Here is a 21,832-nt window from a genome sequence, read left to right as displayed (position 1 = left end):
CACTCTAAGCATTGACGTGAAAGATGCTTCCAGATAAGTTTTAGAGTTCTCTTGTACTGTGTTTTCTCTCCTGTGACACACAATGTATGATTTTGCCTGTAGCTAAATTGTGAGCAAAGAGTTAGATGCATAATGAGCCCGCAGTTTGCAGTAAGAAGCCTCTTTTACCAAAAACAACAGTACTACAAGATGCATATTAAAAAAAAAAAAACAAAACAAAACAACAGCAAAGGGCTAAGTGTCTGATCTGTGCTACATCAGTTTCTGTAGTGGAAAGCCAGGCCCTACTCCAATGTGGACTGTAGTGTCTTTTCTTCGGCAGGCGACCTCAGAGAAGCTTTGCCGCACCTACGAAGACCAGCTGAATGAGGCTAAATCACGGATTGAGGAGCTCAGCCGCCAGGTCGCGGACCTCAGCACCCAAAGGAGCCGCTTGCTGACAGAGAACGGTATACACTGCAGGCCTGTGAGGGGCCAGGACTTCCTGTGCAAGCACAGCGGTCTTTTCCTTTGAATTCTGAGCTCTTCACAAAATGAGAGATCTTCTTTTCTGAGGTACTGCTTGCTTAATGCAGTTCCATAATCAACCACCAGACCTTTCAAAGAAAGGATGAGATTTGACCGGCCACAGGAGATAGACCAAATGGTTCTGTTTCATTTAACAAGTTTCTTGCATCATTACTAGAAAAATGGATCCCATGCTGCATACCAGAGGAATTGTACTGTGGGTGTTGAATTGCCTATCCTTCCTTTTTTCCATATAGAATAAATAATTTCATCCTAAGAAAGAAATGAAAGATGTTCTGTTAGAACGCTGTTATTTAAATACATCAGCTACACTCTAATTGCAATGCAATCACGCTCTGATAAGATCTGTAACAAGAATGCATCTTACTAGGTGATGATGGTTAGTATAATGTGCCATTACAATGCAAAGTCAATGCATACGTGATTGTAGGATTATATGTGCCACTTCACATAGTTAAGGTACATACTTGTTTTGGTGTAATTACATTGTAATTATGTAATACTTAATAAGCCTATGCAGCGAACTGCCTCCGATTCAGCCCGTGCTGATCCTGATAGCCGGGAGGCGCAGTTCTGACCGTGCGGCGTTTCCGTGGCAGGGGAGATGAGCCGGCAGCTGGAGGACAGGGAAGCCCAGATTGGCCAGCTGACGAAGGGCAGGAGCATCTTCACCCAGCAGGTCGAGGACCTCCGGAGGCAGCTGGAGGAGGAGGCCAAGGTGAGCGTGGTCTCGCTCGGACTCGGAACGGCTCTCGTCAGGGAGACCAGACCAGCGTCACGGCCTGCTCCGGGCTTACTGTTCTCACGCCCTTGGAGCAACGTCACTGAAAGCTGGTTTCAAGGGGGAAAAAAAGCGAGTGTGCATTCAGTACTTGTTGCATTAAGAATTAAAAATCTGAAACATTGTAAGACTTATACTACTGGACAAAAACAAATCTGTCCAAAATATGACATCTTTGAACAATAGTCGACAAGGATTGCTACTGTATGTTTTGCTTGTTCATCCTCATTAACAGTCAAGTAAACTGACTGTGGAGTCTTGGTTTATACAGGTAAACCAAGTGACTTAACCTGGGTAGGCTGTTACTTCAGCGTGGGTGATTTATTTAGCATTGCATCAGCTCTGTGCTTTGATAATCTCCCAGTTAGAAATGAAAATTGCGTTCGCTCCTGCTTTAACAATAATGTGATCAAAAGTATTGAGGAACTGGTGCCTGTTAGGGCCCCGTTCATGCAGAACATCACAGGGATATTTGTAGTGTCTATTATCTCACCTTACACAGTCATACGACTTGTCTTGGCCGGCCATGTGAGCACTGTGCTGTAGGAATGGAGATCCAAACCATTTATCAAAGGTCTCTGTCACTTTACTCATTAATGCAGCCCTTGGGAAAACGAGTTGCAATGCTTTAAGTTTTAAATGGGTCTGAGTTACCACCTGCTGCTGCGGGCCTCATTTTTTAAACTGAACTTGATGGCTTGCCTGTGTGTGCCGGCGAGCTGCTTGTGGACAGCGCGTCGGGCAGGCGCGCGCTCCACGTACAGATGTCCAAAACGAGCCTGCGACTCATCCCGGCTCGCGTGGCCTGTCCCCTGCGCCCCCGCAGGCGAGGAGCGCGCTGACCCACGGGCTGCAGGCCGCGCGGCACGATCGCGACCTCCTGCAGGAGCAGTACGAGGAGGAGCTGGAGGCCAGGGCCGAGCTGCAGAGGCTGCTGTCCAAGGGCAACGCAGAGGTGGCCCAGTGGCGGGACAAATACGAGACCGACGCCATCCAGAGGACTGAGGAGCTGGAAGAGGCGAAGTGTGTGAGACTGGGCCTACACACACACACATGCGCACACACACACACAAGTACACCTATACACACATACAGTACACACACACCTACAGTGTACACATTTACATCTACACTCACCTGCGCACACACAACTACAGTGTACACATTTACATCTACACACACAAACACGCACGTACACACACACCTAAAGTGTACACATTCACATCTACACACACGTACACACACCTACAGTGTACACATTCACATCTACACACACCTGTGCACACACACATACACACACGTACACACACACCTAAAGTGTACACATTCACATCTACACACACCTGTGCACACACAACTACAGTGTACACATTTACATCTACACACACCTGCGCACACACAACTACAGTGTACACATTTACATCTACACACACAAACACGCACGTACACACACACCTAAAGTGTACACATTTACATCTACACACACGTACACACACCTACAGTGTACACATTCACATCTACACACACCTGTGCACACACAACTACAGTGTACACATTTACATCTACACACACCTGCGCGCGCACACGCATGCGCACGAACACCAACACACACTTTCTCATGCACCTGTCTCCAATCACAAACACAAGCCAGACCTCCTCTCCGTGCAAGCCCCCCGTACATGAAATAAAGAGATTTGCGCAGTATGTAAATATGAAGCATATTTACATTACAGACAGAAAATCCAGCCTAAATGAGCACGAGTGACATGCGGTTTAATAACTCTTCCCCCGAGAGCGCCAGCTCCCGTCCCTGCGGGCATGGCAGTGCCTTCAGGGCGGATCCGCTCCCTGCCCCTGTAGGAGGAAGCTGGCAGCGCGTCTGCAGGAGGCGGAGGAGAGCGTGGGGGCGGCCCATGGCAGGGCCGCGGCGCTGGAGAAGGCGCGCGGCCGCCTGCAGGGGGAGCTGGAGGACCTGCTGCTGCAGCTGGAGAGGGCCGGCGCCGCGGCGGCCGCCCTGGACAAGAGGCAGCGCGGCTTCGACAGGCTGCTGGCCGAGGGGAAGCAGAGGCACGAGGAGAGCCAGGCGGAGCTGGAGGCGTCGCAGAAGGAGGCGCGGGCCCTGAGCGCCGAGCTCTTCAAGATGAAGCACGCGTACGAGGAGGCCCTGGTCGGCCTGGAGGCCGCGAGGCGAGAGAATAAGAACCTGCAAGGTCAGCGCCGCCGGTTTTTTACCCAACCGCTGCTCCTTCTCCCCCGTGCTCCCACAGCCAGCCCTGCCGTTTGAGGCTGCAGGTCAACCGTAACTAATCCAGGGTCAATCTCTGGATCCCGTTACCAAGCATAGGGAACCGATTTAGTCAAAGAAAAAAAACCCCCGACCTGTTCTGATGCTGCGTTCGCACGGAGTAGAAACGCAAGTGTCAGGAACGTTCTGCATTCTGAACGCGGAGGTGAACAGTGAAGTATAGGACCGGGTAGCCCTCGTTCACACAGTGCCACAGCACAGGCCCCGTCCCCACTGTTTCTGCCACTCCCTGCGGAAGTCAGTTTCTCCGGCCCTGGGACATGAGGGGACACACTGGACATCGTCCCGGAGAATCAGCTGGGGCGGGAAGACAGATGGTGAGGGAGGCTGACTGAGCATTGTGCATCAGAAACGTGCCGATGACGTTCCAGAAGCCTCGCCGTGCTCGGCTTAAGGGCAACAGGTACGATTTCCCTTAACACTTCGCTCCTTGTTTCGCAGAGGAAATTGCAGATTTGACAGACCAGATAGGCGAAAGGACGAAAAGCATCCAGGAGGTTGAGAAGATGAAGAAACAGCTGGAGCAGGAGAAGGCGGAGACCCAGACTGCTTTGGAGGAGGCTGAGGTAAGGGGGAAGTGCAGCCACCAGTATATAAGTGTATATAACTAGAACTGTGCCTTTGATTTCCTCCATTGTTGTGTCTCCCCTCCAGGCAGCATCAGAACATGAAGAAAGCAAGACTCTGCGAGTACAGCTCGAGCTGTCTCAAGTAAAGGCAGATTTTGAGAGAAAGGTTGCAGAGAAAGAGGAGGAAATTGAAAACTACAGGTAAACCTGCAAACTACAGGAAGATACGCAGTTACAACATTTTTAGATTACAATCTTCATGCATTTAAAACGGACCTATGCTCAGTACTAAATTTTTTACACTTCGTTACTTACACACACCGCTGTGTGATAAGCCATGCATTCATGAGCATGCAGCAGATCCTCCTGCTCCACCCCCTAGGAAGAGTTACCAGCGCGCTGCTGAGACGCTGCAGGCCGCCCTGGACGCCGAGGTGAAGAGCCGCACGGAAGCGGCGCGCGTGAAGAAGAAGATGGAAGGAGACCTGAACGAGATGGAGATCCAGCTGAACCACGCGCACCGGCAGGCTGCAGAGGCCCAGAAGAGCACCCGCGCCCTGCAGCTGCAGAGCAAGGTGAGCGAGGGCTCACACACAAGTACTCGTCTTCTAACAATAAGTACAGAACAGCTGAAACTCCGCTTATACTCAAGTGTTTCACCCTTTGAGATCAGCCACTACTCAGTCTGACATACGGGTATGGATGGATGTTTGCCCATTATGCCTTCCGGCTTGTAGGGGCAGCAACATCCTGTTGCTGTTACTTTAACATTGTTTTTTTACGGGACAGGGCTGTTAGCCTTGTGCCCAGCCTCCAGCATGGAGGACCTGGCGCCCGACGTGGGACACGAACCCACTAGCCTGAGATTGTGAGTCTCATGCTCTACCAACAGAGGTAGTTGGGGCCCCACATACAGTATATGGATATCTGAAAAATATGAGCACATGGGACCGGTTTTTAGCTCCATGAAACAATATTTTTTTATGGTTTTAATAAAACTGAAATGCTCTCCACACTCACAGTTCCCTCTAAGGGCTGGCATGTGTCCACTCAGCTGGCTCTGTCCGAGATGACTGGCCTGGCTGTGCTGTGTTGCCCAGGAGCTCCAGGTGCAGGTGGATGAGTTGTCCCAGGAGCGGGGGGAGCTGAGGGAGCAGGCCGGTCTGGCAGAGCGGCGTTCGGCACTGCTGCAAGCCGAGCTGGAGGAGCTCCGGGCCGCCCTGGAGCAGACGGAGCGCAGCCGCAGACTGGCTGAGCAGGAGCTGTCGGAGCTGGCCGAGAGGGCCACCCTGCTGCACACACAGGTATGGCAGGGACATGTGCACTGAGGCTCCCTGATGCACAGGCAGCCCTGAGACACAGCTCCAGCACTGAGAGACAAGTGCACTGAGGCTCCCTGATGCACAGGCAGCCCTGAGACACAGCTCCAGCACTGAGAGACAAGTGCACTGAGGCTCCCTGATGCACAGGCAGCCCTGAGACACTGCTGCCTCTTCTCATCCCAGAACACCAGTCTCCTTAACCAGAAGAAGAAGCTGGACAGCGACATCATTCAGATGCAGCAAGAAGTCGACAAGGCTATAGAGGAGAGTAAGAATGCAGAAGAAAAGGCCAAAAGGGCGATTAACGATGTAAGGCGCCTTCTGTTTCTTGTCTTTTGTTTGTTTCTTGGTTTTGCACTTTAGATAATTTTCTCAACAAGAGAAATAAGGCTTCTGTTTTTTTTTTTAATACAAAGACTCTAAAAGCTGTTGAGAGTGTTGTAACTGTGGCCCTTTGCTCTAGCAAGAAAAGCAATTTTTCCATCAGACTAGAGAATCAAGACGAATTGGCTTCCGTCCAGGACAGGATCAGCTGCATGTTTACCCCCCAGCAGGCTTGCAGGAATTGTGAGCGCTCTCCCCAGCGAGACTGCTGCTGCGCTGTGTAGTGTTCTCCTCGGAGTAGCCTGACAGGCAGACCGGCCCTCTGCCCCCCAGGCTGCTGTGATATCCGAGGAGCTCAAGAAGGAGCAGCACACCTCGGCTCACCTGGAGAGGATGAAGAAGAACATGGAGCAGACCATCAAAGACCTGCAGATGAGGCTGGATGAAGCCGAGCAGGTTGCCCTGAAGGGAGGCAAGAAGCAGATCCACAAGTTGGAGACTCGGGTAAGACCTCCTATTGTAATTATTGAAGATCCTTTCTTGCAGACAGGGGTGGCGGCTCTGATTCGGCTGCACCGACGATATTTTAACGTCCAAGCTCTTTCGCAGTCCTTGTATCTCAAGCCTTTCACTGCAAGCTTTCCATTCCATTTCGTTTTCAGTCTGTATTCAGGCTCATGTGGGTCCTAATGCCCCAGTGTAGTGACGGGGACACTATACTGTAAACAGGCACCGTCCTTCGGATGAGACGTAAAACCGAGGTCCTGACTCTCTGTGGTCATTAAAAATCCCAGGGTGTTTCTTGAAAAGAGTAGGGGTGTAACCCCGGCATCCTGGCCAAATTTCCCCATCAGCCTTTATCAATCATGGCCTCCTAACAATCCCCATCTATAAATTGGCTTCATTACTCTGCTCTCCTCCCCACTGATAGCTGATGTGTGGGGAGCGTTCTGGCGCACTATGGCTGCCGTCGCATCATCCAGGTGGGGCTGCACATTGGTGGTGGTGGAGGGGAGTCCCCATTACCTGTAAAGCGCTTTGAGTGGAGTGTCCAGAAAAGCGCTATATAAGTGTAAGCAATTATTATTATTATTATTATTCTAGCCAGGACTTAATTTTCAGCAGCCGTGTCCATTAAGAGGTGGAGGGTGAATGAGACATATAAAGGATGGGCGGATGGGAGTCAAGGAAGGGAATTCGCTTGTCGTTCCCGCCCCTGTTGTCGTGGGATCTGGGAATGAGTGGGGCCATTGGGTCTCTGCAGGTGCGGGAGCTGGAGAGCGAGCTGGAGAGCGAGCAGCGGCGCCACAGTGAGGCGCAGAAGGGGCTTCGCAAACAGGAGCGCAGGGTCAAGGAGCTGACCTTCCAGGTACCCCATCCCGAGAGCTCAATCGGAGCACATAAAACCCGCAGTGCTGTCCGGAAAAATGGGGTACGGAGACGGTTGCTCAGGAGAGTAACCAAACACCAGCTTATTACACGGCCCCAAAGCAGTACCCTGTAAGGGTTTACTGTAATTGGTTAATTATCCCTTCGCTGCATTCATTGCCTTGAATATCCTCATCCATATTTTCACCCACCTCTCTCACAGCTGCCCCCTGAAGTTTTCTCTGGCCGGCTCGTTAGCCACAGGGCATCAGCTGTCTTTTTGCATACTTACAGTCTTTCATTAAATAAATGACGATTATTGGTGTTACCTCGTGAATAGTGGCCAAAGAAAAACATATAGGTCAAATGCTCTGGCTGACCCCCACACGTTATTTTGGGGGGTGAGAAATCCCACCAGCTCAGATGAGCTGTGAGGTGGTGCTGGGCTGTATTGGGCTGTATTGGGTCTACTGATGTGACTGCCCTGCGGTGTCCGGCAGACGGAGGAGGACAGGAAGAACCTGGCCAGGATGCAGGAGCTGGTGGACAAGCTGCAGCTGAAGGTGAAGAGCTACAAGAGGCAGGCCGAGGAGTCGGTGAGTTCCCCACCCAGAAGTGCAAGGCCCATGGGACTGAGTACAGGCACTTTTCCAAATCAGAGCCATTTCGTGTAAAAAATGAGCAACCTTAGCAACATTAAAGATAACAGTGGTGCAACACAACAGCAATCTTAAAAGAAAGAGGCAAGCACAGCAGTGTCTGGTAGAAATATCAATGCAGTCTACAGCAAAGGGGAACTGCAACGCTAGTTTTATATTTCGGGATTAGAAGGCATCGGCATTGGCGAGTGCATTTCAAACCACAATGAAAGCAAAATGTACACAGTAACGTAAAAACCTTCAATTTACATCACAAAATTCAGAATGAGGTGACCAAATGCCTGGTGATGTGAAGACGCCTTATTACGTTGTCAGCAAGCAGGCTGGTGAAGACATCTCTTTTAATCCAATAGAAATATTGCTCTTGACGTTGAGAAGGTCTTGCCAACAAATACAACTCACTTGTTTACTCTGCATGCACATGACGTTGGAACATTCCTGGGGTGAAATGGCTGCTGCACAACCTGTACTTGTTCACTCATACATCACGTTACATTAGTCATTACAGTGGCTAGTGAGCAGGAAGGGCTGGTACACATTGAAATTTGTGCCAACCCTCGCTCTCGCCTGAGATCAGGGGTTTTTAACAATCTGAGACTTTCATAAAGGTCACTATTTTGTGCTTAATTCGGAATTTGTATAATTTTACTTTACTGTTGACTAATTTATTTTGCTACTTAATAGCCAGTCTGAGAAATTGGGATTCCCCCTTAACAAGAAGCCACAGATAGGACTGGGGTGAAATTGATCAGTAAGAAAGAAATGCATGATGTATGAGCAAGTTGTCACAGTTGCTGAAACTAAGGAATATTATTTTTTACTGACTAAATGTCTTAAATCTAAATTAGGCCGTCCTGGCTCAAGGAATGAAAAACTATGTTTCCAGACAAAATAAAGATTTCTCCTCTTACTAGCCCGATACTTTTGACAACATTTTTATTTTAGATTTTTAAAACAGATCAGTTCTCGTGCTGTGTCAGTGATGTATTATTCACGGTTCTCCCTGCTTCAAGTCCTACTTTGAAGTTTCTGTCATTTAGATGGTCTTTCTCTGCCTTCTCACCCCGGTGTGTGTTTTCAGGAGCAGCAGGCCACAGCGAGCCTGGTCAAGTACAGGAAGCTGCAGCACGAGCTGGATGATGCAGAGGAGAGGGCAGAGGTCGCAGAGTCGCAGGTCAACAAGCTGAGGACCAAGAGCAAGGACTTAGGTGCCAAGGTCAGCTGACGCCAGCAGGGGGACGGGGGGATAGACCCAGACCGCAGAGCAATGCGCGTTCCCCCTCTCCTGAAAGCCGTAGTAATACAGTAATCTAGCAAGGAGTGGCACGTATTCTTTTGTATGAGTTGAAAGGTAGTTCTGGAAAGCTTCCAAAACCTTTAAATGCCAGTCACTGCAAGCCCTCACTGCACCACCTCTTCCTCTCCCTTCTCCTCTTGCAGGTACGGGGAGAGTAGAGCTCGTGATTCTGCCGCGCCCTGACGAGAGTTGATACAGGTGGATATGCACAGTGGGAAACTGAGTGGAGTGGTACATCACGTGGGTTACTTTGTGTTAATATAAGAAACTACAAGACATTGGCACTGTGTTGCAATACCTGGCTTCCTGTCTCTGTCCAGAGTCCAGGTGGACTGTACACAGATGGGGCGGGACAGCTCTGGGTGTCTGAGATGGCAAAGCTGCATTTGAATAATTTGAACTTGTTGTGATTTGCTTGTGTGGAGTGCATGTAACCACACAACTATTTATTGTGCTGTTTCCTTTCCTTTCCAATCCCTGAAATCCTGTTTGACATCATCGGAGTCGGGTTTCCTTTCTTTCTGATCATATAGGCTGCTTTTGTTTGACTTGAATGGTGGTGAAAATTGCAAGTTTCATAACAGACTTGCATTTTATTGCAGTTGTTGGTTGTAGCAATAATTAAGCAGTGGTATAAATTTAGGAAGGCTGTAGTGATTCTGCTGAGGGCCAGAGTTACATTTTCAGTATCAGCTTAACCTTCAGATGGGGCTGCTGTGTTTTGGGATTTGTTAACTGAAGATGTTTGCATGCATAATGTCTGTTGAACTGAACAGTAAGCTGTTATTGAAGCCAGTATAGACTTTCTTTGCATCCAAGGCCTGTGGATTGAGACCGATTTGAATAAAGTGATGTAAGGAGTGAAATACAGTGTACCTGAAGAACGAAAGCCAGATTCACTAAGCACAAGAACATAAGAAAGGTTACAATGGAGAGAGGCTCCTCTAGCTCATCTGGTAGCTGGGACCCTCAGTTAGATTTCCTTGTGCTTCTCCTTTCCTGTGTTCTTTGCACCTGAGAGCAGATGAACACACTGAAGTCAGTGTCTTAGTTAAGGGAAACGTTTCCCTGTTTCTGTGCGTGGTGTTTGTACAAATCTGACCCTCGCCTGGGGTTAATACTCCCAACCTTGCTTGAGTGCATTTTTAAATAGACACCTGCTGTTGTGCGCCACATCTCAGGAAGAGCTGAGAAATGGGGATAACATTGTTAGGAATGGCCACTGGGCCGTAAGTGGAAGTATTTCTGTGATTCCAGTACGTTGGTAATGGTCTCTCATAAACACCCATTCATGATAACCTAGGGTGAGCATGGCTGGACTTGGACTGTAAATCTCACTGCGACGCTGCTGTCATTCAGGACACTGTGAGAGATGCACCTTGTGTGTGTGTCTTCTCCCAGTGCTCTCTGGAAATGGCTGTTTTTGTCACACATTAAACTCATCTCAAACCGTCACTGAACTGCACTAGGCCTCCATACAGTGTTGCGTATGCATTTCCAAGACATGCCCCTCACTTTTCTGTGTGCATCGTGTCTAGTGTGCACTTTTTGGTGTGTCTTTTATACCTCTTCATCGTAATCCAGGTCAGTGTGCAATGTGCACCCAAATCAACACAGAAAGCATGTGCCCTTTATTTGGAATTCAGTAACTGGATTATCTCAGAAGACAGAAGTTATGCGCTTGTCAATTTTATTGTTTTCATTAAGTGGATCTCGGTTTTGATGTGTTGTCCATCTGAATTATCCAGCTTTCAAACTATTTCAAACTAACTGCCCTCATATAATTCCCTATGAACTGGTTATAAATCAATTTTGCAGACAATAACAGCAATTATACAACACAATTTTATTAAAATATTTTTCACTTCCAATAATTTGCTTTTTGTCCTTTTTCGCATGTGGTTTCGAACAATATAATGTATAATATATCTTCTTCTTCTTTTTTACCTTCATATACACCTGACCCTGCAGGACAGTCTTTCATTCTGTAGTGCAAAAGTCAATATCAGTCCTTCAGGAATGACCAATTCCAAACTTGATCAAGTTCAAAACAGATAAAAAAATAACAATGAGTTATTTCAATGAGTGTGGGATCTGCAGGTATGTTTATGCAATACAGTTTTATCCCCAAGGCCCAGGCAGGCGATATTCCAAACCATGTGGTGACTCATGATCTCATTGATGGTCCTTGTCATTGGCTGTTTGAATGGCTGTTGTGTTTCTGTCAGTTTGGCTCAAGATGGGCCGTTGCTACTTGATTTTTTAGGAGCCTCCTTGGTTGTAGAATGCTCTTCTGCATTTTGAATAGTTTTGTAACCAGCAGCCTATGACGTATCCATTTGCCCAGGGTCCCATTTCGTTTATACAGTAGTTATAGCCTTTCAGTTTTATGCAGAAAATTAAACCAGTCCTCCGTATAATGTTTCATTTTTGTTGCTGCTGGTCCGTTAACCGTTGTTGTTCAGATTTTGGGGTTTCTCCATGTTGTGGTGAATGATCTGTTGGATCACAAAACAAAGATAATACAGTATATCAGCTGAGGGAAAGGAAAGCTTTTGTTAGTACTGTATGTAATACACACTCCGGACCCTGCAGTTGACGTGAGTGACAAAGGTATGTAGAGAAGACAGTGACTACAGACGTGCATGAGATACAATAAAGACAAGGTGAGGGTTTGAAAACTGAATCTGCTTCCCTGTTGGCCTTCAAGAAAGCACCTTATACAGCACATCCAATGACTGAAGACACCCTTTTCATTGCAGACAGTGTGGCGTGGCTCCTGCTTAGCCTGTGACTCAGGGGGAGAGGAGATGTTAGCTATTATCCTCTTGGACTGTGCTGCATGTCCTGCTCTGATGGCCAGCAGCTGACCTGAGTCTTGTTGCTGTGCCTGGCCTCTGCAGTTCAGTGACAGCATGTGAGGTCCCCTGACCACAGTGCTTAACAATGAGCTATCTCACAGCCATCGGGCAGACATTCCTCACTGCCTGTGCTGATGGAGGATGAGCACCCTATTCCTCCAGGCATCCAACACCCGAGTCTGGGCTGTGAGTCACACCAGTGATTAATCAGTGCCCTATTGGTTAAGGCATCCATGTGGCGCTAGAAATAACTTTGGAAAGTTTTTAAAAGTGAAGCAAAGTCCTGTATATTTTCTAACAAATACTTCAGGACTATTTTTTCTTGGCTTATTTGTATCTAACCACTATATATAAGCTAAGAATAATTATTTTTTCATCAAACTATGCACGATACATATAACAACAAATGTGAAACTATAATAGGTAACAGGAATAGCTGTACTCTGTTTTCCTTAACAAAAGTAAAACCATCAAAATCATAAAGAAACAGCCAAAGACATATAACATGCTCTTTGTTGTCTGATTTTCTTCTGAAGACTTTGTGTCTAAAGATTTTATTATGCGAAATCACAGGCTTCTGTTGAGGACTAAAATCAGTAAATGTTCAAAGGTACAATATGTAGTATGGTACAGTGCACACAGAGGATCAGTAACCAGAGGTCCAGGATGGAATGTGGACAGATCCTTCCTGGACTAAATAATACAGTCTACTCAAACCCCAGCAGCATTTCAAAGCTGTGCAATTAAACTGAGGCCCAGACTGCCTCCTTTCACAACATTTCTTTTGCTGGGAGGAAGAGTGTGGGCCAAAGCTGTTCCTTAGTTTCCTTAGATCATGTGCTAAAGAAGGAGGCAGCAAATTGTACCTTCACTCAGATTGCTCAAGGACAATTCTGAACTGTATTAAGGCGTACACATGTAAGTTGCTTTGGACAAAACTCTGCCAAATAATAATACAGAGGTTATGGCATGACTTCACACTGCCCAGAAGGAGGTTCCCAGATCTGTGGTGCTTTATCTGCATGGAGGAATATTCAGCACAGAAAAGAGACAGGAAGTCTCAATGTGGACAGAGTTTACCAGGATTATTGCTGTTCTGTGAGTTCCTACATCCCAGATGGGCTGAGTGGAATATAAAACAAGAAATAAACATATGGATAGAGAAAAGTACAACAATTTGTTACTGATTTTCTGAATGAATGTTTTGTTATCCTTCTTGAAATGTGTTAAAATGGATACTGAATAATTTTGCTACACTTTCCACATACCTTTGTTCCTTTTTCTGTATATTATTACTATTACAACTCCTACTAGTGATGAAATAGCAACGCCAATAATGACCCCAGTGTAAGATTCTTTCTCGGTCCCCTCCATTATACCTGTCAGTGAGAAAGACAGCGGTCATTCCAATAAAGTATATGCAAGATAATAAGGCTTTCACAATCTTAAAAAACAACAAGGAAGTATGACAGGCATAGTGCATTCTGATTTACATGAATGAAAATTAAATTCACAAAACAAACTTCACGAGTCTTCTCGGTTAACAGTAAAAAAAAAAGACTGCACAACTCAGGTGTTAACATTTGCCCAGGAGACTAGGGGAAAACTTCCAAAAAACGACAGTGAATGACCACAGTTATGCGATAACATTGGATCTCAAACTGTTTGCTTGATAGACCTCTTGGGTTCTGCAAATGAAAGATATTTGTATTCTATATTTGTGTGTCAGCACCTGCAGGCGTGGTGATATTCACGGCGGTGTGAATGACGAGCACGGTCTCAAACACAGAATATCGACAGGTGTAGGTGCCCGTGTGGGCTGTGCTCTTGGGGTTCAGAAGCAGCAGGGTGCCGTCTCCAGAGAGCAGCCTGTCTTTGTTCACTTGGGTGTCTTGCCACTGCTTTGAGACAGTGTCACTCCTGCTGTCATAGGACAGGATGTCAGAGCTTCCCACTGTGGATCTGAAGCTCCACTTCAGGATGAAGTTCTTCAGGTTTTTACCGGGAGTGACACAGGGAATCGCCAGTTCCTGTCCTTCAGGGCCAGCAATTGCTTAAAAAAAATAACACATGCATGAATAAATTCTGTAACTTAAAATTTCATTAGCAATATGTCTAAGTAATACAGATTTTATTGCATTTGCAATTTTCTTGTCTTTGAGAAGATGAATGTTTCTTGCTGTGTCAAATCCTTTTCTGAATTTTAAAGACATGGGGATAAGTCGGGTCTTCTAGCTGGTTATGTTCCCCTTGTAGAACCAAAATAAGCAAAACGTTAACAAATAAGGTTCTACATTTCTAAAAATGTTTACCAAGACAATTTAGTGCCATTTCACATCGCGGTGTACAATGCATCCTACGTGTTAAGCTTGCTACTACTTTAGCGACACAGTGCTACCTTGTTCTTTTAGTGACGCTCTCCATTGCTGTTTCCTGTCCGAAGAACTTATGACACATGTGTATGTGCAATTTGAAAGATTCTGTAGCGACGTCAGCCTGCTCTCCATGTTATACAGCTGCTGCTGATCTTCGATGCATCTCGTATATGGTTCTGGAGGCTCCTCTGTTGCCGGCTCAGTTGACCACTCAACTTGAGGCTCAGGGTAAACACCCTTGGTGGAGCACACAACTTCCCCAGAGCCACTCGGACTCATGTAGCTGATCTCCACAGACTTAATTGGAGCTGCAACAACAAAAACAAAATACAGAACACTGTCTAGAGCTGGGATGGGCTGAACAGGACAGTACCTCCACTGCAATTGTATTATACTGTTCACAAAAAAATCTAGATCTATGTAATTATTAATTAAAACTCTTGATCAGCATTTAGGTAGATATTTTTATTTAAACAAGTAGAAGCTCTAGTCTGCTGTTATTGGTAACCTTTCCCGTGTTCATGTCCTTAATTGTTACGTTTTCAGTTAAGCTTTTTGCTCTGCCTCTGATTTTCATTTCATTGCAGTACTTTTTTAAAGATGTGTCATTTGGAGTATGTCCTGTTTGCTGTGGTAAGTGCACTGATGCTCTCTGGTAGTCCGAGTCTTAAAAGGGTTTGCTGAGCTGATTGTTCACGATGCTCAGCTGGGGATCCAAGCCTCTCCTGCCCTGCCCCCTGCTGTAGTGAGGACACTCAGGGCTGTAGCAGCACCTTTGCACAGAGGCCATAAGGAGCCTGTAGAAGTCACGTGTCAAAACTAGCTTCCATCAGGCAGAGAAAACTACAGCAAAGACATGAAGACCGTATTTATATTATTTCTCGAGAAGGGTTCGAGTGAAAACTCCTCAGAACTCTAAACCAAAACAACTGACCTTCCACTGTCATAGCCACAAAAGTCTCCTGGTTTCCTTTCTGAGTGCTGACGTAACACTGATATCGGCCTTTGTCCCAAACCTGGGTGTTTCTGAGCAGAAGAGAGGCGTTGCCCAGTGTCAGGAGCTGGTCCTTGAACAGCGCTGTTCTGCCCTTGTACTGCAGGTCCTGGTTTCTCAGCCGGTCAGCATGGTGGTAATAGCTGTGCACATGAAGACTGTCCTTCTTCCAGTGAATGACTTCGTCTCCAGCAGGGCTGAATTTGCAGGGCAAGACGCAGTCCTGAGAGAACCCACATGTCACATCTGGAAGAGAAAACATTCTCTATAAACACAAGTAATGAAGAGATTGTCCAAAAAAAGCATCAAATACACCCGATGGACTGTTTCAAAAAATTATTATAATTTGAATGTGTTACACAAGTGTACCCCACACATCATATGTTGTTGGAAGTAGCATGTATCCACAGGGTGTAATCAATGAGAACAGAGTTTAACAATTTATAATAATAATAATAATAATAATAATTGCTTACACTTATATAGCGCTTTTCTGGACACTCCACTCAAAGCGCTTTACAGGTAATGGGGACTCCCCTCCACCACCACCAATGTGCAGCATCCACCTGGATGATGCGACGGCAGCCATAGTGCGCCAGAACACTCACCACACATCAGCTATCAGTGGGGAGGAGAGCAGAGTAATGTAGCCAATTCATAGAGGGGGATTATTAGGAGGCCATGATTAGTAAGGGCCAATGGGAAATTTGGCCAGGACACCGGGGTTACACCCCTACTCTTTTCGAGAAGCGCCCTGGGATTTTTGACCACAGAGAGTCAGGACCTCGGTTTTACGTCTCATCCGAAGGACGGCGCCTGTTTACAGTATAGTGTCCCCGTCACTATACTGGGGCATTAGGACCCACATGGACCGCAGGGTGAGCGCCCCCCACTGGCCCCACTAACACCTCTTCCAGCAGCAACCTTAGTTTTTCCCAGGAGGTCTCCCATCCAGGTACTGACCAGGCTCACACCTGCTTAGCTTCAGTGCCTTTTAATTTATGGCCTCCCGTGATTTGAAAGTCCCACCAGTAAAAGAGTATGAATCTGGAATCCAGGGAAGAGGAAGATTTTCAGTGAGCTGTGACATCAGACTGCAGAATCGAGGTACAGTAGAGATTGGCCAGAGCTCACCTCCCAAACAGCCAGATGTGAATAGTGGCTTATAAGATGAGAGCACTTCATACACAAAAGCAAAAATTAAAAGTCATAAAGGTTTAAGGAATAACACTCTAATGTTATTCGGATGTCTGTGCTTCTAAAATGAGAATCAGCAGGGTTATTGTCTAAGACTGTGTGTCTGTGACTGTCTTGTGAAAAATTAGTATTTGTCAGCTGTGATGTGACATCAACAGGCTCATGCCAAGAGATTCTGAGCTAATGCGTCAAAGTACTTTTTGATTCCTCCTGGCCCACATTTCAAGAGGACTTTGTATCAGGTGCCCTTACAGTCTTCTCTGTTCAAGACTAATAAGGTTCAGTTCTTTCAGACTCTCAGTGTAGGACATTACTGCAACGAATTGTGGAAACAGCTGAAAAGATCATTGGAGCCTCCCTCCCTTCCATTTCTGTCACCTATCACAAACGCTGCTTACACAGGGCCTCCAGTATAGTAGATGACCCCTCCCATAAACTCTATACCCTCCTAACATCTGGGAGAAGATATCGCAGTGTAGGGGCTAGCTCCACCAGACTCTGTAACAGATTCTTCCCGCAGGCTGTCAGGCTCCTCAACACCCTGGAATCTACTTGCACCCACCCCAATTCCAGAAACAGGGTTTAAATCCCCCCAGTGTGTTGTGTATATTGTACTACAGTATGTATTGCCTTGTAATTTGCCCTATCTGCACTTTGCACTATGTGTATCCTGTCTACAATATCTATGTATTTGCACTGTGGACCAGGAGGAACAATATTTCGTTCCACTGTATACTTGTATACGGCTGGAATGACAAATGAACGTGAACCTGAACTTGAACTACTGTAATTCCTAAATGAATTAAAGCTATCTGCGGACAAATCATTTTCTCTTCCACTTATAACAGCAATCAAGATTCCAGAGTACAGTGATAGAATCGTCATAGTGTTCGTCATTTGTTTCAAAGTGAAAAGTGGTCCTCTAGTGATTTACTGGCATGTTTTCCCAGCATGAGAAGTCAAGAGTACAGTCTGTTTAATGAAATGTAAAGCATATCCCCTTCTGTTTGAACATCCGTGATGCTTTAAGTGTTGACGTAACTAAAAGAAAACAGGACTAGAAGACTAGGCTGTTACTCACCTGGGACTCCACTGTCTATTCCTTTAGTAATCCATAGCAAGAGGCAGAGATGTACGTGTTTACATGCCATAACAATCTTTTCCTCCCAGCACTCCACCCTTCAAAATCTGGATATCTACCGAGTTGTCCCCATCCAGACCTAGTATACGGCAACAAGCCTCTCGGAAGCCATTTACAATGCCTGAAGATTTGCACTAAGAGTATCTACTGAAATGCTGAGATTGTATTACTGAAGTCCAGCCCTTTTTCTATTGTGACTCTGTACCTTGGAATCTCTGTGTACAGTATGTGAAACTGGAATGTGGCGTTACAGGTGTTTACCTTCCTACTACGAAAGCAAAACCAATGCACCTCTTTCAAAATCCACTTGGCAACATCACACCTTCAAGAGGACAACTGCAGCAAGTAAATTAACTGCACCTCCCGGCCAGATATCGTATGAACAAACTCAACAAAGTAGCTTGCAAACAAGAAATCGAACAGCTCCTGTTAAGGCTGTTCCATTGCTAGAAAGATAACAGTTTTCTTCTCTTTTGTCATTTGTTCTCCCAGTTCACATACACATAAGAGACAGGGACACAGTTAATTGTTAGGAGAGTACTGTAGCTTAGTCACTAATTTTCTACTGGATTGAACATTTGCCCTTCAGTGTTTGTGCACTGTCTCACAGACTAGAGTACCTGACAAATAAAGTGTAAAGGTTATACTACAAATTCCTTTTCACATTCAGTAGGTTTCATCTTGCCTTCTTCTGCCTAGAACGTAGCAGACAGCAGTTTTCTCATCTCCTTTGTCTTATTTAATCATTAATTTAATATTATCGAATTGTGCGGTCAGGGAAGTGGAGGCTGAGGTTTGGAATGTGAGAGAGCATGTTGAGTCAGTGGGGTTTTTGTTTCCTGCTGCTTGTTTTATAATTGTTTTGAACACATTCTGTTCAATCATAGTCAATCGCATTGCAACACAATCACTGTTGTACTGTAGTCTTTGCTGGTGATGTTTGTCTGTTTTTGTTGTATAACAAAACAGCCCAAAACAGTTGTCTTGGACTTGGACATTTTTCTTGGAGAGGATGAAGAGAATAATACACTGGCATGTTCTGCTGTTCGACTATATTGAGCATATAGTTTTTCAGGGCTAGCTGAGAACTGAAATCAACATAACGTTGCTGGTGAAATTGAACAAACTTGGGTTTTCTCCCAATGACTGCAAGAGAAATGGTCAAATGTTATTATTGTGTTATGAATTTCAGATTTTTGTTTTATTTTAGGGTTCCTCATTACCATCACCCCACCTCCCATGCTCCCAGTGTAGGTCACCAGTGTCCCATGAAGAAAACAAGAATGAAGTAGTTTTTACTCACCTGTCAGTCCACATTCTGTGAATTTTAGAATCCATACCAGGATGCTTAAATATACTCCTTGACACAACATAGCTCTTCTTCTCTACTAACACAGCTCATATATCAAATTGAACTGTGCAATAACAAGAAATGGAGTTATTCTTTCTTAAACGCATATGTTGCCTTCAATACATTTATGGACATTTCCTCCTTGTATTCTCATTTTCTACACATAGATACATTAACCTCTAGTCTCTGCTGTTGAATCTGGTATTGGAAAATTGGGCTCTTAAAAAAATCAATGATTAACGCACAGACCTTCTGTGCCAGATCAGAGCCCTTGGTTTCCGAAGAGTCACTCTCCCGGCTCTTAAGATTTTAAAATTCCTGAAGAAACAGTCTGGGTTTAAAAGTGTTCACTACATGTGCACACTGGGACACAGTGGAGGGGCTGTTTTACTGTTAATCCCGGCCTCACGACCTTCTGTCCTGGGCTGTAGTCCCTGACACTTTGTTCGGATGCACTGATGGAGAGGGTGCTGATCTGGGTGTCTGTTAAGGGCTAAGCTGTCTGATCAGTCCATCTTAGTGCTTACTGTGATGCGCTTGTGTGGAGAGCCCGCACAAGACAACCACTCTCCCCGCATGCCTGCTGTTGTTCATTAAAATCCCCGATGTCTTGTGCAACGAGATGAGAACCCCGTATTTCCCCAGTACAGAGGGTTCTCAATTTACGCGAGAGCTGTGTTCCGGAAACCCGTGCGTATTGTAAATTTCGCGTACTTTAAACGAATTAAAAATAACGGTAAATGCGCACGTAAATTTGACCCTACTTACACCCTTACAGACGCGAATGATGGGACGTGCCATAGACTAAATACCTTCAATAAACAGACTTGTAACATGCATAAAATAACAACACAGTTTACACAGATATCATGTATACATAAAAATACATAAACTATTAGTAAGCATCAGTTATGTTTACTGTAAAGGAAATTTGAGAGCGTGAGAGAGAACAATTCAAATTCAACCCGCTCCCGATGCACGCCGTGCTCTCACCACCTAATTTATTATGTAGATCATTTGAACGCTTAACATAAATGTGCCTTCGTGTGTTAGAAACCCTTGGATAAACTCTCGCCAAATGTCGAGTATGAGAGCACAACTGAATTTGGGTATGTTCTGTAGGTGTTGCCGAGTTAAAAATATTCTGCCTCACCCACATCTAAACACCGCTCAGGTCTGGAAACTACCGTCTCTGACATGTGATCTTTAACATCCCTGGTATTTGATCACTGGAATGAAGAATTACATTGAATGCGGAATTACAGGTTATTCCAAACTTTAAAGCTTTTTTTTTTCATTGTGGGTTACATTACAGAGTTTTAATCTCACCATCTGATGTGATAGCAGAGAACATTACAGCTAGACAGAGCAGAGAAGGTTTTTTTTTTTTGCTTCCTTGATGAGCTAGACGGAGCAGAGATCCCTCCAGGGAGTCTGGAGGTGTGCACCAGTGTTGGTGTTGCTAGTGTAGGTCTGCATGCGTACGTTAATGCAACACGGTCTTCTCACTCGGATGGAGTTATTGGAAACGGCCCGGTATTTATTGGGGTTATTAATATGAAATATTCCCAGTTAATTACTAATATAATGTAACAGTGTGGGTGTGGGAGGGGCTGTGGCGATCAACGGTAAGAGCCAATGCCCCCGATTGAGGGGGTGGAGGCATCGGTGTGAGGTCAGTGACCCCCCCCCAAAGGAAAAATACAAAGGAAAAAGAAAAATGCGCCGCTTTGCACTGCGGCGTCCAGGCGGGACTGAACCTGTCTAACAGGTCCAGTCTGGGAAAAGAGCTGCCTGGAACAGAGGCGTCCAGGCTGGACTGACCCTGTCTAACGGCCAAAACGTAAAGCGAACTCATCCTGTCCTGGGGGAGATACAGGCGAAAAGAAAAACGACGGCCTCTTTCCACAACCCCCTGCGGGGCTGTCGCTGGAAGGTCCTCCCCTTGCGGGGCTCTGCTCGTCCCTCTGGGGAGGAGCTCAGTATGTCTATCCAGGGCTCGGTCTCCACACTGAACACGCCCCAATTAATTGTTGTTGATACCATACTGACCCGGTCTTCTTTGTCCTGTTCTTCTTCATTGTCTTTTCTCATTCAAGAGCAAGCGAGCTCATGTGTGGGACTGTGGTTCTGCACCCCACAAGGCCTTGCAGTCTGCATGTCAATGCCTGCTGAGTGAGTGTGTGTGTGTCACAGGTCCTGATGTGCTTTGATGATGTCACTCCCCGAGACTTCGAGAATGTTCAGATGTGTAAGGGATTGGCCCTAAGGTGTGTGTACAGTACATGTGCACACGAAAGCGCTGGAGAGTGAGAGGGCTGTAAGAAGTCTGTAGATATTAATATACACACTGTGAAAGCTTTAGTGCTGTTCTATAATAATCCCTGATGGCCTCTCTGTGCACTGACTCCTGACAGGCTGTGCACAGATGGGGGCTGTAATCTGCAAGTGTTACACTTATTGCTTTACTGTGATTTGGAGTATAAGGTCTGCTTTCTCCCCAATAATTCAGGTTCTTGTCGTTCCGGTTCCCTGAGCTCTGAGTCTCAGATCAGCCTTGATTTTTTTTTTTTTGGATTGCATTTGTCAACACCAGCTTTGTCGCAACAGTTGAACTGTTTGAAAATCTCGGCAGGAGGAAGTATACACAGTTAAAATATTTTCACTAGTGACTTAGCCAGTGTATCGGGTTGCTGTGTCGGTGTGCATTTCTTAAAGGTGTATTTAATGCATTACTGTATATCTAGAGAACTGAGCAAA

At 45.9% G+C, this 21,832-nt stretch overlaps 1 protein-coding gene across 2 annotated transcripts in view; it reads left to right on the top strand.

Moving 5' to 3' along the window:
- LOC148657963 (myosin-7-like) overlaps window positions 1-11,027 on the top strand; it is a 31,917-nt gene extending 20,890 nt beyond the window's left edge. For both annotated transcript variants that reach the window (XM_088638732.1, XM_088638731.1), the window contains 14 exons: window positions 323-449; window positions 1,128-1,246; window positions 2,136-2,332; window positions 3,170-3,519; window positions 4,056-4,180; window positions 4,269-4,384; window positions 4,566-4,758; window positions 5,284-5,487; window positions 5,689-5,814; window positions 6,163-6,333; window positions 7,094-7,198; window positions 7,698-7,793; window positions 8,938-9,072; window positions 9,297-11,027. In XM_088638732.1, coding sequence (XP_088494858.1) covers window positions 323-449; window positions 1,128-1,246; window positions 2,136-2,332; window positions 3,170-3,519; window positions 4,056-4,180; window positions 4,269-4,384; window positions 4,566-4,758; window positions 5,284-5,487; window positions 5,689-5,814; window positions 6,163-6,333; window positions 7,094-7,198; window positions 7,698-7,793; window positions 8,938-9,072; window positions 9,297-9,311 — 2,079 coding nt within the window. In that variant the 3' untranslated portion in view covers window positions 9,312-11,027. The remainder of the gene's footprint in view (window positions 1-322; window positions 450-1,127; window positions 1,247-2,135; window positions 2,333-3,169; window positions 3,520-4,055; window positions 4,181-4,268; window positions 4,385-4,565; window positions 4,759-5,283; window positions 5,488-5,688; window positions 5,815-6,162; window positions 6,334-7,093; window positions 7,199-7,697; window positions 7,794-8,937; window positions 9,073-9,296) is intronic.
- Window positions 11,028-21,832: the final 10,805 nt, after the last annotated feature.

This window comes from Lepisosteus platostomus, chromosome 7, assembly GCF_059453375.1.
Source record: "Lepisosteus platostomus isolate fLepPlt1 chromosome 7, fLepPlt1.hap1, whole genome shotgun sequence".
NCBI lineage: Eukaryota > Metazoa > Chordata > Actinopteri > Semionotiformes > Lepisosteidae > Lepisosteus > Lepisosteus platostomus.
This window is presented reverse-complemented; position numbering and strand designations above follow the sequence as displayed.